Source organism: Balaenoptera ricei, chromosome 11, assembly GCF_028023285.1.
Source record: "Balaenoptera ricei isolate mBalRic1 chromosome 11, mBalRic1.hap2, whole genome shotgun sequence".
In the NCBI taxonomy this organism is placed as follows: Eukaryota; Metazoa; Chordata; class Mammalia; order Artiodactyla; family Balaenopteridae; genus Balaenoptera; species Balaenoptera ricei.
Window position 1 is genome coordinate 101220403 of NC_082649.1, and position 15041 is coordinate 101235443.

General features: G+C 51.4%; 2 protein-coding genes across 16 annotated transcripts in view; one reads left to right on the forward strand and one right to left on the reverse strand.

The window, feature by feature from the left end:
- The window catches only part of ATG7 (autophagy related 7), a 326752-nt gene extending 315614 nt beyond the window's left edge, over window positions 1-11138 (forward strand). For all 7 annotated transcript variants that reach the window (XM_059940379.1, XM_059940378.1, XM_059940376.1 and 4 more), the window contains one exon: window positions 10867-11138. In XM_059940379.1, the coding sequence (XP_059796362.1) occupies window positions 10867-10899 (33 nt within the window). In that variant the 3' untranslated portion in view covers window positions 10900-11138. The remainder of the gene's footprint in view (window positions 1-10866) is intronic.
- Window positions 11139-12224: 1086 nt separating this feature from the next.
- The window catches only part of VGLL4 (vestigial like family member 4), a 273405-nt gene continuing 270588 nt past the window's right edge, over window positions 12225-15041 (reverse strand). For all 9 annotated transcript variants that reach the window (XM_059940386.1, XM_059940387.1, XM_059940388.1 and 6 more), the window contains one exon: window positions 12225-15007. In XM_059940386.1, the coding sequence (XP_059796369.1) occupies window positions 14736-15007 (272 nt within the window). In that variant the 3' untranslated portion in view covers window positions 12225-14735. The remainder of the gene's footprint in view (window positions 15008-15041) is intronic.

Here is a 15041-nt window from a genome sequence, read left to right on the forward strand (position 1 = left end):
AGCCTCGAGAGCTCCATGCTGCCACACAAGTTCTAGCTGTGTCTCCATCCCCCTCCCCTCCACTAGCCTTCCACTGCCTGGTCTCTGGAAGGCTGAGTTTGGGGCTGGGGTTCCCCAAGAAGAGGAGCTGGGCCTTAATTCCTCTCCCAGATCTGGCGTCCAGCAGAGTCCAGGCTAGAGGAGGTCGAGAGTGTTTGGGACACAAGGATGGAGTGGCAGGTGAGTGTCTTTCAAAAGGGAGGCACCAAAGTGGTGGTGCATCAGAGGGGCCTGCAGACCCCTGAGGATGGCACATGGGGGGACTGCTTCATCTCCACTGAAGGAGGGTGAAAGGCAGGTGGATGGAGTGTGAGCCAGGGGCCGTGACAGCCGGCGACAGACAGCAGGGGCCCCTGGCAGTGCCCTGGGAGCCCTCATCATCTGCCCCGGCTTCCTCGCACAGATGCCGTGCCCTCTCTCTTCCCTCTCGTTCGCCCCACAGCTGTCCTCTGCTCACACCAGGCAGCCTAGGCCGTTCCCTTCAGTCACCTCGTCGGAGGGGCAGAAGGACCTTGACGCTCTCAGATCACATGGTGCCTCCACGGACGCTGGGGCATGTGCTCTGTGCTCTTAGGTTCTGGACTTACGGTGAAAGGGCAGGGTTATTCCCGTGGTGTGACCGGAGCTCCAGGTGGAAATCTGGGAGTGGGCTCAGAACCTGGGCCCTTACCCAGGGGCCCCTCCTGCTACCCTCCCCAGATGTGACACGAACAGCCCCGGGGCAGTCAGGTTAGCCCGAGAGGCGCCCTTGGACAGCCCCACGGCTGCTGCACACCGGGCACAGTCACCAGCCAGCACCAGTCCCGCCCCCAGGCTTCTGGGAGTCCAGAAGCAAGAACTGCCCACCACTCTGCACTCCCGGAGCCTGGCGTGTGGCTCGATGCGGGGCGGGGCCCAGGGAGGAGAATAGGGCGTCAGTGGTCTGGAGTCAAGGCCTCCCTGGAAAGTTGGCTCTACCGCCCGCCTGCCCGGCAGGAGATGCCCACAGCCCTGCCCCATCGTTCTGTGGGCGTGGAGGCCAAAGGCTTGACCTGCCAGGATCCCCAGCGAGCAGGTGGACTGAGGGACCCCTTCTTTACTGCTTGATTCTTGGATATTATGTTCACACCCAGAATCCCCCTTTCTTTTTTCCACCGTGGAATCGCACCCAGGGCAGATGGTGCTGAATCACTGTTCGTTCAAAAGCCACGTATCGGGCCAGACTCTGCACCAGGGCTGGGGGCCCACCCTCAGGCGGCTCGCTGCCCTCTGGGGGGTCGGGCAGATGCACAAACTAAAACGCGGTGACGGGAGGAGTCGGGAGGAACCGAACAGGCTGTTTGTCTGAGATGAGTGATTAGGGAAGACGCCCGGAGCAGGAGCCAGCCCGGCAGCGCAGAATCGAGGGGAGGGGTCTCCCTTGCCCAGAGGACGGGAAGAGCTCGAGAGCTGGGGCCGCTAGAATCTGGTGAGCTGGAGGGAGGGTCGTGGGAGGTGAGCTTGGAGAGGTGTGGAGCCCAGTGGCCCGGAGACGAGCACGGATTGCACTCTTCCTGTGTAGACAGCACCATTGGGTCTGTGGAGACCCAGAAGAGCCCCCAGGGGCCAATGATGCCTGTGGACAGGAGGCCCTGTTCTCTGGTGGGCACCTAGGGTGGAAGAGTGACCCTGGAAGCAGCCCTGCCTTCCTCCTTGGGATCCCAGCCCAGTGTCTCCACCCAGGGGGACAAAGTGGAGGCCTGTGGGGCTGCCCGGGGTCAGGGAGGGGTATTGCCTGGGGTCTGGCCTGCAGCCTGCCCTCCGTTCCGCCCCACTCTTCCCTCCTCCTGCCCGGTCACCTCCTCCCCTACCTTCCTTGTCCGTGACTCTGACCTAGAATGTTGGGGACCAAGCACAGGCCCACAGTCCACTGGCCGGGGGAGCCCGGCAAGCCCTGCTCTCTCCCTGGGCCTCGGCCATGATCGGGTCCTCTGTCCCAAGCAGCCCTGCCTGGCCCGGCCCTCCTGTGGGCATGTGTCTCTCTGGCTGAACCTGTTTGGAGCCTTTTTCTGGGTGCCTCCTGTCCCCTTCCTCCTCTGGCCCCAGCGGTCCCCTGGAAGTGCTCAGTCAGGGCTCACTGACCACCAGACCCCGGCCCACCGTTGTTTCCCGTAAGTTGAAGGCAAGTACTGACCACCTGGAAAGGCAGGGAATGAAGGAACCCCCTCCCCTCCTCTCACCTAATGCCGCACTACCCAGTAAACGTTTCTGAATGAGTGAACATACGGAGTGAATGAATGGATGGCTATAGTGTTACCCGCTTGGAAACATGATGGGACCTTCATGCTTCCCCCCAAGTGGACGGAGCCCTGGCTGGGAAGTCTGCCGGGGAAGCCCAATCCAGTGTCCTTACCTGGTCCCCAGCATATGCCACCCCCAGACCCCTCTGTTCTCAGTCCTTCCCAGTAGAACGAATCGTACCTGTGAGGATCCCACTGAGGAGGTATGGGGAGCAGGGCTGCTCAGAGGCCCAGAGAGATTGGATATTTTAATTTTTATCTTAAAAATAGAGAAATGCTAAAACTAGGTTTCAAAAACGGTGGTAGATTTTAAATGTTTACATTTAACAAATGAACACTTTTAACACACACACACACACACAAATATAACCGTGCCATTTACGGGATAATTACAGTGTTTATAAAAGAAAACCCTTGGTCCATGGCAGGCTCCAGGCAGTGTGCTCCAGAAATGGGACACAAGTTCGAAATTGAAAGACAGATGGCTCCTCTGAAATGCATCCGTCTCGCTGGGAGAGTGGAAAGGGAAACCTTGAGGCCCTCTGGGTGTGTGAGGTCCAGCGCTCGTGCTCCCTGACCCCGTGTGGCGGGCCCCAGCGGTTGGAAGGCCCCCCTTCCCCGCATGCACAGTGGTGGCCCCAGCCCTGCCAACTACACCCCTACACTGGCCTGAGGGCCGCAGCGCCTCCTCTGGGTGCCCTGTCACTGCTGCAGGACGGGGGCTGGGGGAGAGGATGAGGGGCCCGGGTCGGAGACTGCCCCGGCCCCCCAGCCAGCACAGGCTACCGCCAGTCCTCTCCTCGGGGGGCCCAAAGGCCGAGCCAAGGGGCAGGAGCTTAGGCTCCGCCTTCTGAACAGTGTTGGAGGACAGAGGTGAGGGCCCCTGGGAGCCAGCGCCAGCTGCTCTGGCTTTTACTGCCCTGGGTTAGCTGTGGGTACTGTGTGTGCGTTGGCCGTGGGGCCACTCACTGGGTGCCAGGCTAACAGAATGTCAGCTTCTGCCCTTCACTGTTTTTTGGAAGGAATTATGCTCAACAGTAAGGAAATGGAGAAAGAAAGTGGAAGAAGCCTCTGCTCTACCCCTTACTAGCTTGGCCTCCTTGACAGGTTACATAACTTCCTCTGCACTTGAGTTGCCTACTTGGTAAAAGGGGACAGTCACCCCCGCGCCCTCAGGCTCTTGAGAAGACGGAGTGTAGGCAGGTGTTTGGCCAAATAATATTCCACTGTAGGGAGAGACCACATTTTCCATTCATCGCTTGGTGGGCAATTGGGTTGTTTCCACTTTTTGACTGTTATGAATAGTGCTACGAACATTCGTGTACAAGTTTTTATGTGGACATGGGTTTTCATTTCTCTTGGGTATACACCCAGGAGTGGAATTTCTGGGCCATTTGGCAACTCTATGTTTAACTGATGAACTGCCAGACTGCTTTCCAAAGTGGCTGCACCATTTTACACTTCCAGTAGCAACGTATGAGGGTTCCAGTGTCTCCAAATCTTCACCAACACTTGTTACTATCTGACTTTTTGATTAAAGCCATCCTAATGGGTGCAAAGTGTTATCTCTTTGTGCTTTTGACTTGCATTCTCCTGATGCCTAATGATGATCAAGTGTCTTTTATGTGCTTCTCAACCAGTTATCTTTTTTGAGAAATGTCTATTCAGCTCCTTTGCCCATCTTAAAAAACTGGGTTGTCTTTTTATTATTGAGTTGTCAATGGTCTAGATACAGGTTCCTTACCAGATATGTTTCTCTCACTCTGAGTTCTTTCCCCTTTCTTTATAGTGTCCTTTGATGCACAAAAATTTTTTATTTTGATTAATCCCAATTTATCTATTATGGTTTTGTTGCTGTGCTTTAGGTTGTTTTTTTTTTTTTTTTTTCAAATACACAGAACAGTTACTTGATTCTAAAGTGAAAAGGTATGCTCAGAGTAGCCTCACGCCCATTCCACCCACCCCATAGGTAGCCATTTACTTTAATTTCTGGCTTATCATTCCTGTTTATTTTTGCAAATTTTATGAAGAGTGAGCTTGTTGGGTCAAGAGTTGAGACCTAAACAGTTCTGTTGGATATTGCCACATTTTCATCTGTGGGTCATACCACTTCTGTCCTAGCAGTGTTACAGGAGAGTGCTGTTTTCCCAAGCGCTTGTATTTCCCACAGCACTTGTATTGGGGTTTTGCCAATCTGAGAGGTGAAAAATGTTCTGTGTAGCTTTTTAAAAAATGTCAACTTTATTAAAGTACAATTTACATATAATAAAACACACGCGTGTAAAGTGTATAGTTTGGTGAGTGTGGCAAGTGATCTACTTTCTGTCACCGTAGGTTAGTCTTGCCCTTTCCAGAATTTCATATAAATGGATTTATGTAGACTTGTGTCAGACTCCCGTGACTCAGCATAGAGATTCTGAGATGTATACACATTGCTGTGTGCCTTGGTGGCTGGTTCCTTTGATGGGGAGCAGTGTCCACTAGATGGGTGTCACTGTTTACCTGTTGATGGACGTTCGGATTGAGCCTAGTCCGTGCCTATTAGGACTAAAGCTGCCATGAGCATTCTTGCACAGTCTTTTTGCAGACCCGTGTTTGCATTCCTTGGGGTGAATGGGAGTGGAGTCGCTGGGGCACATGTGATGTGTATGTGGACTCTGTGAGTTGCCAGGCCTTTCTCCTTGGGCTGTGCCATTTCCATTCCCACTAGCAGCAGCCGGTGCGTTCCTGCTGCTCCACATTCTCGCAGACCTTTGGTGTTGCCAGCCACAATTTTTCATTTTGGCCATTCTAGAAGGTAAGGTATGCTGTCTCTTTGTGGTTTGTTTATTTTTTAAAATTTAAAATTTTTATTGCAGTATAGTTGATTTACAATGTTGTGTTAGTTTCAGGTATACAGCTAAGTGAATCAGCTATACATATATCCAATCTTTTTTAGATTCTTTTCCCATATAGGTCATTACAGAGTATTGAGTAGAGTTCCCTGTGTTATACAGTAGGTCCTTATTAGTTATCAGTTTTATATATAGTAGTGTGTATATGTCAATCCCAGTCTCCCAATTTATCCCTCCCCCCCATCCTCTGGTAACCATAAGTTTGTTTTCTACATCCGTGACTCTACATCTGTTTTGTAAATAAGTTCATTTGTACCCTTTTTTTTAGATTCCACATATAAGTGATATATTTATTTTTCTCTGTCTGACTGATTTCACTCAGTATGACAATCTCTAGGTCCATCCATGTTGCTGCAGATGGCATTATTTCGTTCTTTTTTATGGCTGAGTAATATTCCATTGTATATATGTACCACATCTTTATCCACTCCTCTGTTGATGGACATGTTGGTTGCTTCCATGTCTTGGCTCCTGTAAACAGTGCTGCAATGAACATTGGGGTGCATGTATCTTTTCGAATTATGCTCTTCTACGGATATATGCCCAGGAGTGAGATTGCTGGATGATATGGTAGTTCTATATTTAGTTTTTTAAGGAATCTCCGTACTCTTCTCCTTAGTGGCGCTACCAATTTACATTCCTACCAACAGTGTAGGAGGGTTCCCTTTTCTCCACGCCCTCTCCAGCATTTATTGTTTGTAGATTTAAATTTTATTTATTTATTTATTTAATTTATTTATTTATGGCTGAGTTGGGTCTTCGTTGCTGCGTGCGGGCTTTCTCTAGTTGCGGTGAGCAGGGGCTACTGTTCCTTGCGGTGCGCGGGTTTCTTATTGCGGTGGCTTCTCGTTGTGGAGCATGGGCTCTAAGCTTGCGGGCTTCAGTAGTTGTGGTGCGCAGGCTCTAGAGCGCAGGCTCAGTAGTTGTGGCACACGGGCTTAGTTGCTCCGCGGCATGTGTGATCTTCCCGGGCCAGGGCTTGAACCCGTCTCCCCTGCATTGGCAGGCGGATTCTTAACGACCATGCCACCAGGAAGCCCTGTTTGTAGATTTTTTTTTTTTTTAAACTTTGGGTTATTTATTTATTTATTTATTTTATTTATGGCTGTGTGGGGTCTTCGTTTCTGTGCGAGGGCTTTCTCCAGTTGCGGCAAGTGGGGGCCACTCCTCATTGTGGTGCGCGGGCCTCTCACCATCGTGGCCTCTCCCGTTGCGGAGCACAAGCTCCAGACACGCAGGCTCAGTAGCTGTGGCTCACGGGCCCAGCCGCTCCGCGGCACGTGGGATCCTCCCAGACCAGGGCCCAAACCCGTGTCCCCTGCATTGGCAGGCAGACTCTCAACCACTGCGCCACCAGGGAAGCCCCTGTAGATTTTTTGATGATGGCCATTCTGACCAGTGTGAGGTGGTATGTCATTGTAGTTTTGATTTGCATTTCTATAATAGTGATATTGAGCATCTTTTCATGTGCTCTTTGGCCATCTCTTTGTGCTTTGGATTTGCATTTCCCTGAAGACTAAGGATGCTGAGCATCTTTTCAGGTTCTTATTAGCATTGTATTTCCTCTTCTGTGAAATATCTATTCAAACCTTTTGCTCACTTTAAAAAAATCAGGTTATTTGTCTCTTTATTATTGAGCTGGAAGAGTTCTTTGTATATTCTGGATGTGAGTCCTCTTTATGTACAGTGTGGATATTTTCTCCTAGTCTGTCGTTTGCCTTTTCATTTTCATAGTGGTGGCTTTCAGAGACCAGAAATTTTGAATTTTGTGTCCTAATAAATTTTAGCATTTCTTTTCTTTTAAGTAAGGTTGAACACCTTTTCTTATGTATAAAAGCTATTTGCTTGTCTTTTTCTGTAAACTGCCCATGTCTTTGGCCTGTTTTGTTTTGTTTTTTTTTTAAAATCATTTTATTGGTCTTTTTCTTCTTGATTTTAAGAGCTATTTATATGTTAGGGGGATGAGCCCTTCATGGTGTGTTGTGATGTTTTCACCCAGTGTGTCATTTGTCCTTTCAACGTTGCTTACAGTGTTTTTTCCATGCAAAATTCCTCACGTGTGTCTTTACATCATCCACTGTATCTGTTTTTATTGTTTATAGATTTTGGATCATTGGCTTCCCACTCCCAAGTTATAAAGAAATTCACCCATGTTTGCGTCCAGTATTTGAATGGTTTCATTTTTTTACACTTACATCTCTGCTCCATTTGGCGTTGATTCTGATATACAGTGAGGCATGGAATCAATTTTATCTTTTTGCAAATGACTCTCCAGTTGTCCCTATGTCGTTTATTTAAAAGCTCATATTTTTCTAATGATTTGAGATCACATTCCTCAGACCTTTATTATTAAAATACTAAATGTCCATGTGTATTTGGACATTTTATTCTGTTCTGTTTCTCGACTCATTTGGTTCCACTGGCCCATCTGTGCTCCTGCTGACACAATCCTCTAAATTACAGGCTTTATGACATGTTTAAACACAGAGTAGGGGAACTGCCTCACTGCTCTTTTCATACTCAAAAGGTTTTCTTAGATAGTCTTGCTTACTTCCTTTTCCACATAAACTTTAAAACCAGCTTGTCTAGCTCCAGGAAAGATACTTGATTTTTTAAAAACTGAGATTGTGTTAAATTTATATGTTTACTTGGGAAAGTTGACATCTTTACTGATGTTGAATTGTCCCGTGCAAAAAACACAGGGTGTATCCCCATTTATCCCAGTTTAGTTTTCATACAATGCTTGTGAGGACTGTTACAGGACTGTTTTGAAGGATTTTCTCCCTAAAGATGTTGTACATTTCATGTTAGGTTTATTCCCTAGTAATTTATCTTTTTCATTGCTCTTACAATGGGTTCTTCTCTTTCATTATGTTTTCTAACTGGATGTTGTTTGTATACAGGAAGGCTATAATTTTGTGTCATTAATTTCATATCTTGCTATCTTACTGAATACTCGTTATTGTCTGTATTCATCTTAGCATTTATTTTCTTGGGTTTTCTAGGTATACTTGCATATCATCTGCAAAAAAGATCATTTATCTCTTCCTTAGGGTACGAACATTTTTAAAGCTTCGGGTTACATATTGCCAAATCTCTTCTTTTAAAAAAATACGGTACCAATTTATACTCCTCCTGGAAGTGTTTCACCATACCCTTGCCAGCCCTGAGTGTTAACATTTTAAAAATCTTTGCCAGTTTATTACAACCTTTATTCATTAAGGGGACATGGCCTCATCTTCCCCAGGTGGTGGGCGGAAGGCTGAGGGCCTAGCCAGGGAACAGACTAACCTGGGAGTCCACAGTCTAAGAGGAGCTGAGGCTTAAGCTTCTCCCCTGCACCCAACTTTATTGAGGAATGGCTAACAAATGAAAACTGTATATATTTAGGTTGTACCTGTGATTTTTTAAAGGTATACAGTGTGATCATTTTAATATGCGTATACTTTTGAAATGATGACCACAGTCAAGTTAATTAACACATCCTTCACCTCACAACCCTTTTTTTATTTGTGGTAAGAACACTTAAGATCTACCCTCTTAGCAAATTTTAAAAGTATACAGTATTATAAACTATAGTCAGTAGGCTATACACTAGATCCTCAGAATTTATGCTTCCTATAACTGAAAGCTTGTACGCTGTGACCATCTCCCCATCCCCTCCAGGACCTGGCAACCATCCATCATCTACTCTCTGGTTCTATGAGTTTGGCTTTTTTAGATTCTACACGTTAAGTGATATCATACAGTATTTGTTGGGGCTGAAGTTTCTGGAGGTTTACAATTAAGACTGCTGCTGCCCTCCTGAGCCCAGCCAATGGCAAAAGGACTGGCTGCCCTAGCAGAGAAACCCCATGTCCGGCCCAGAGAACGCGTTCTGGAAAATCCCTGAGCAGTTCTGTAAAATCCATTGCCTCCCCCCAACCCCCCTTTTGCAGAGTCCCGTCATGATCAGCCCTTTCGGTGCCTTACTTGATCCCCTACGCAGCCTGGGCAGTGCCAGGAACAAGGGGAAGAGCCAGGATCCCTCCCCGCTGCCCATGCTCAAGCCAGCTCTCTGCCTGCCCTGCTGTGTGCAGAGGTAGGGCCAGGTGCTGAGGATTCTTCCCCAGACCTGAGAGCCAGTAAGATGGATGACAGAATGGATTGAGGCTCCTGCTTTCCCATTAAAGCCCTTCCCAGGGCCTGGCCCCCCAGGGTCCTGTGAACAGCCCTGGCTACCCACCTGCAGGAGGGCGTTGCTCACTGACTGCCCGGCCCTGGCTGGCGGCCCCCCTCCCCGGAGGCTGGGCGGGAGGATGGAGAGGGCCGTGGCCCACCGGGCTCACCCCCCTCGTCTTGGCCTGGCCCCCTCCTCCAAGCCCAGGCAGCCTTTTTACTCCCATAACCCTTTCCCTCTCACCTGTGTTCCCAGCTCTGTACCTTACTGGCTGTGTGATCCTGGGCTAGTTGACTCCCCTCTTCTGAGCCTGTTTCCATCTACACCTCCTCACAGGCTGTTGTGAGGAGTGAAGGAGGGAGCATCTGCACCAGGTCGGCACAGCCCGCGGCACTGGGACGGGCTCCATAAGCGTGTGTTTATTGAATGAGAGTGAAAAAAGAAATGAAGTGTGTCAGCGAGCCCTCTGGGGGCTCCTTCCCCCACTCAGATGGTTAGAACTGGAGGAGCGTCAGATGCAGCCTTCGTCGGGAAGGCGCCCACTCCTCCACCACCAGCCCCCATCCCACCCGAGGGGGCAGGCCCGCCAGGCCACCCGCAGGCTGCTGGGCCCCAGCCCCAGTCCCTCCACACCATCCCCGCTGCTTCGGGCGTCTGGACCTTGGTGGTCTCATCCCACTGTCCTTGGACAGCAGGGTGCATGTAAAAGTGAGGGTGTGTGTGAGAGGCACACCCACCGCCGGCCCTCGGCCCCAGGCGGTTGGTCCTCAGGAGAGGGGAAATTTCCTTCTCTGTATTTATTTTCCACATCCCCGACACTGAAAGCCAAGCTGGTGTTGATATTTACCTTGGCCGGGACTCCCCATCTCTCTGGGCCAGCCTCGCGTAAACACGATGTTCCTTTTCTCGGCTCTGCCAGCATTGAGGTGGCCTTTTGCAACCAATTCTAGGAATTTTGAAAGTCTGTAGGCGTAAGTTCAGGGACCAGGTGCCCAGGGTGCGAGGAGCGCCTGGGGGTTCCATGCTGGCCTTGGGCCTTCTCCCGGGGGTTCGCGCTGAGGGTGCAGAGACAAAGCCGGGCCTGTGGGGGCCAGCGGGCAGGGCCCCCCCCCCCATTCCTCTTGTTCCTCAAAGCCGGTGGTGGCCAGAGGGCTTACTCTGGAGGGGCGGCAGTGGTCAGCGCCACAGAAATGGGAGTGAGTGGGGGACTGGGCAGGGCAGGGACGCTGCGGCAGTGGGAGGGTCCGCACGGCCCGGTCCAAATCCCAGCTCCCCCAGCTCGGCCACCGGGGGCTCCCTCACCCGGAGGCCTTGCGCAAGTGACCGCAGGGCTCGGAGACGTGGTTTCATTACACAGGAAATGGGGTGTCAGTCCCTTGGTGACAAGGGGGCTGTGAGGCACTGCAGGTGGCAGCCGTGTTCCTTTTGCTGTTGCCACAGCTGCACGGCTTTGAGACAGCATCATGGGCGGCGCCGGGTGAATGAACGCTCTGAACGTCTCCTGTTCTCCACGCAGATCTGGGACATGAGCGACGACGAGACCGTCTGACACGCCCCCCACCCTGGCTGCCGGCCCACTGAGGGGCTCTCAGTCTCCGGAGCAGGACGCCACCCCTAGGACCGGTGATTCTGGGCCCCTCCAACCTTTGTGGTCCCCTCATCTCCATACCTTAAGGACTGGGGCCCTCCCTCGGCTGCCCGGGAGCTTCTCCGTTTCTTATGATTCATGGTCCCACCAGTTCTCAGCTAAATAATAACCTTGGCTTCGGCCTTGCCAGTGATCTGGGACTTGGTTCCCTCCACGAGCAGTTCTTTCTTGTTGTTGTCACGGGTGTTTGGTAGTCAGGCTCCCGGGATTCTCCTGGCCATGGCCCCCATGGGGTGGAATGAGGACAGGGAGGAGTTGGCCCAACACAGAGCAGGTAGGCAAGTGAGAAGTCAGCTCCTTCCAGCAGCCATCGCGGGGGCAGCGCCACAAAGCCCCCAGAGCGGCCCTGGGCACGTGTGAGGGCTGGGGTCCTCGTCAGCGCTGTCAGCTTGGCCTGCGGGCGTGGGAGGCAGGAGAGCGGAGCCACGTGCGGGACAGAAGGGACCACACTTGTCCCAGTGAACCCAGACCCCCGCTGAGGACGGAGTCTGTTGCCCAGACAGCCCCTCCACCTGCGGGCCTGTCCTCAGCCGCGGGCTCAGGGGAGGACACAAGTGTCTGCTGCTTCGGGCTGGTGGCAGGGCCCAGGGACAGATCCTCGAAGCTGCCTGCGTGGGGCCCCTCCTGCCTCTGTACAGGACACCCGAGGCCCAGAGAAGGCTTCAGACCCCACGTGAGAGCCTGCCCTCCGGCCGCAAGCAGGGGCGGCCGCGCCTCCTGCCCCAGGCTCCTCCCTGGTGGTGGCCTGGAAGCCCCAACGCCGTGTGGGGTGGAGCCCGTGGTGTGTCTGCCTCAGCCTGTGGCCAGGTGCCCATCGGGGTGGTGGGAGGGCTCTGCCATGGGCCCCTCAGGCTGATTTTCCTCCTCCTCCTGGGTGAGCACGTCCGTGCCAGCCTCAGAGCTGGGCATGGAACCCAGCAGAGGGGCCCTTTCCACACTTTTATTTCTGTGGTGTCATCTTTTGTCTTGGGCCTGGAACCGAAGTCAGAATTGAGTCTGAGTCGTACCAGAGTTGGATTTCTGTAAGTTAGTTAGTTAGGTTTTAAATGACGTTTCTCCTAGAGAGTTAAAATTACAGCTTTCCAGCCTGTGCAGGGCTTAAATCGGAGGCCACTGTACAACAGGGCAGGGCTGCTGAGCCTGCCCCGCCCTCTCCAGGGCTTCAGGCAGAGGCCCCGCCCAGCCTGGCTCTGTCACTGCAGGACCCAAGGATCACACAGACAGTCTGTGGTTTAAGAGCACTTTATTATTGTTCTTAAGGCTACTTTTAAGTACAAAAAAAAGATGGCCTGCCAAACCTTTTTTTTTCTTCTTCTTCCAGGAAAAACAGGCCACAGAGAATGGTATATTACAGATTTACAAACATGGAGAGAATGGTCAGAACGCACTGCAGATGGCGTGGCTCTGTGAAGAACCTCTCTGTGCCTCCTGAGGCCTGGGAGTGTCCCTTCCTGGTGACCGTTTGGTTTCCTGCCCGAGGCCCCTCCCAGGTGCTGCCTATCCCAGATAGGTCAGCGCACCAGGGACCCGGCCCTCAGTGCCACCGTCCCTCCCAAAGCGATGGCCTCGCTGGTGGACGCGGGCGTGTGAGGAGCCCGGTCTGCACAGAGCCGCCGGCAGTGGGGTTGTTTTCCTGGGGCGACGCTCAGTAGCCTGTAGCAATAACAAACTAGTGGCTATTAAGGCAGATGCAGTGTTCTCATAGAATAACTGTGTTCCTGCACTTTTACAGACAAATCTACGACAAAAAAAAAGATCAACTTTTTTTTCCGAACAACAAAAAAAATATGAATGATTACAATAGGAAAGGGAAAAATTAAATAGCTACATATCATTAACAAATTAATTGTTCTTCAAAAAATACCTACAAATTTCTCTGTACATTCTTTACGCACAGCGTAATGATGGTCTTAAAGTTACCTATATAAAAAAAGTGTTCTCAACGATTTTTCCTACAGAAAATATAGGGGCCTGAATGCAGAAGCCTGGAAGCCCAGTTAAGTGGGAGGGAAACGTGTGCGGGGGCCAAAGGGGAGGCTTTCCTCCCGCCTTTTCAAATAACTACAGCCACCCTGTGGCCACAAGAGCCCATCCTCCTGCCTGTTCACCCAATGCCAACCAGCGAACCTGTACTTTTCTCATACTGACAACCAGCCTCGAGAGCTCCGGTGAGTCCACGGTGCCTCGCGGGTGAGGTGGTCGTGCCCGAGTCACCTGGCCAGGTGACTGCTCAAGCCCTGTGGTGGGCAAGGCTGGAGGGTGGTAGCACAGGGGAGGGGCAGGGGCATAGAAACGTTTACCAGAAAGAAGAGCAGCTGTCGAACATCCACAGCTGGGTCTGTCATGCTTTCTTCTTCACCTAATTTCTAGTTAGTAGCTATTACTATAGCAAACGATAATAAATGCAGTAATAACTGTATAAAGTCAGAGGAATGTATACTGCCTTGGCCCCAGCGTACGAGGAAGCATACAAAACACCATCTCACAGATAGTCAGGAATCTGCTGTTCAGCCAAGAGTTCAGAGGGAGCAGTTTCTGCATCGAGGGAAGTTGGAAGACACGAGTCCCAACTCCCCTGGGAGCGAGTTAAGAAGCAGACAGGGATGCAAAAAATAACTGATGCTGTCAGCCTGCAGCCACAAGTCCAGCATCCGACTCTGCAGCTGACCAGCCACTCGCCCGCCCGTGTCCAGGGCCTGCCAGGGACCGACTGGCCCCACGCTACTTGGGAGTAACGTGAATATCAAACACAAATCTTAGAGTACAACTGTACCAGCAGTAAGTATATCTAGGACTGTAACTGACAAAAATAAACGAATTCTGAAAAGAAGCTAGTAAGTATTAAGCTTTTTGTTTACTGTCTATACAATTAATAGAAACCAGCTATTTTTATCCATTAAAACATGCATCACGTTTAAAGCACTACAGAATCCTCCAACTTCAGCTCTAGTCTAACAAACTGCAGTGTTTAGAAAAGGTAAAATGCCCGTGATTGGTAGAATCTGCAGTCCAGTTGCAAGCACCTGAAAATCTAGACAGACAGAGAAAGACCTATAAACCTGCATGAGACTTCCCCTTCCAAAGCAGTTTTGTCTAAATTAATTAATACAACAACAAACAAAAAAACACACCCATGGTCAGAAATGTCATCCTTAAACCCTCCGTTTTTCAGCAGTTTGCCCTCAGAGTACTATCATCTCGCACAAAGTTGTCAGGCAGGCAACTTGAGTCCTCCTCCCATAGTGCAAATCAGACACGACAGTTCTGTTCTCTTCAAGTAGACGCACACACACAAGCGCGCACACACACACGTGGGCTGGAAGCTGAGCCGCACACGCCCCGGTCTCGAGAAGCAAATGAAAAAGCACAAAGCGTCTGGGTCACCGGTGGCCTGGCCTGTGACTGAGAAAGCGCAAGCCGTGGAGTCCAGGCCCTGTCGGGCAGCTGACCTGCATTGAGGCTTCTTTGGTAACCAAGGCAGGGACTGGGGGGGCGACAGCGGACAGAGGTTCCACGCGCAGGTGCTGCTATCACGTCTGAGGGCCCCGGATACGGATACCAAGCAAGTACAAAACAGAACAAAAATCCCGACGACGTGGTTTTTGCGAATAAACCATCCCTCCCTCCCCCCACCCCCACGATTTTTTTTTTTCATTTTTCCATTTTTTTAAGCACTGACTGTTCGAAGCTCAGGCAAACCATGCAGATGGACGTGGCGTTAGAGGGCGGTGCTCCCTTCAGGAGGCCACAGACGGGGAGTGGCTGTGGCTGACCATGTGGGCAGAGGGGCTGGCGGGCTGGCCCCTGCGAGAGGCCGACTCGGGGCTGCTCGACGCGCCGTCCTTGGCCGCCTTGATCTGGAGCCACGTGTCGCCCAGGGCTTTGGCGAAGTGGTCGTCCACGGAGCCCGTGATGGACACGGAGTTGGGCGCCGGCTCGGGCTCCTTGTAGTTCTTGCCCAGGCTCCTGCGGAAATGCTCCTCCACCACGGGGTCGCAGGTGGTGGCGGCTGTGGGGGGGGAGGACAGCGGTCAGGGCTGGGA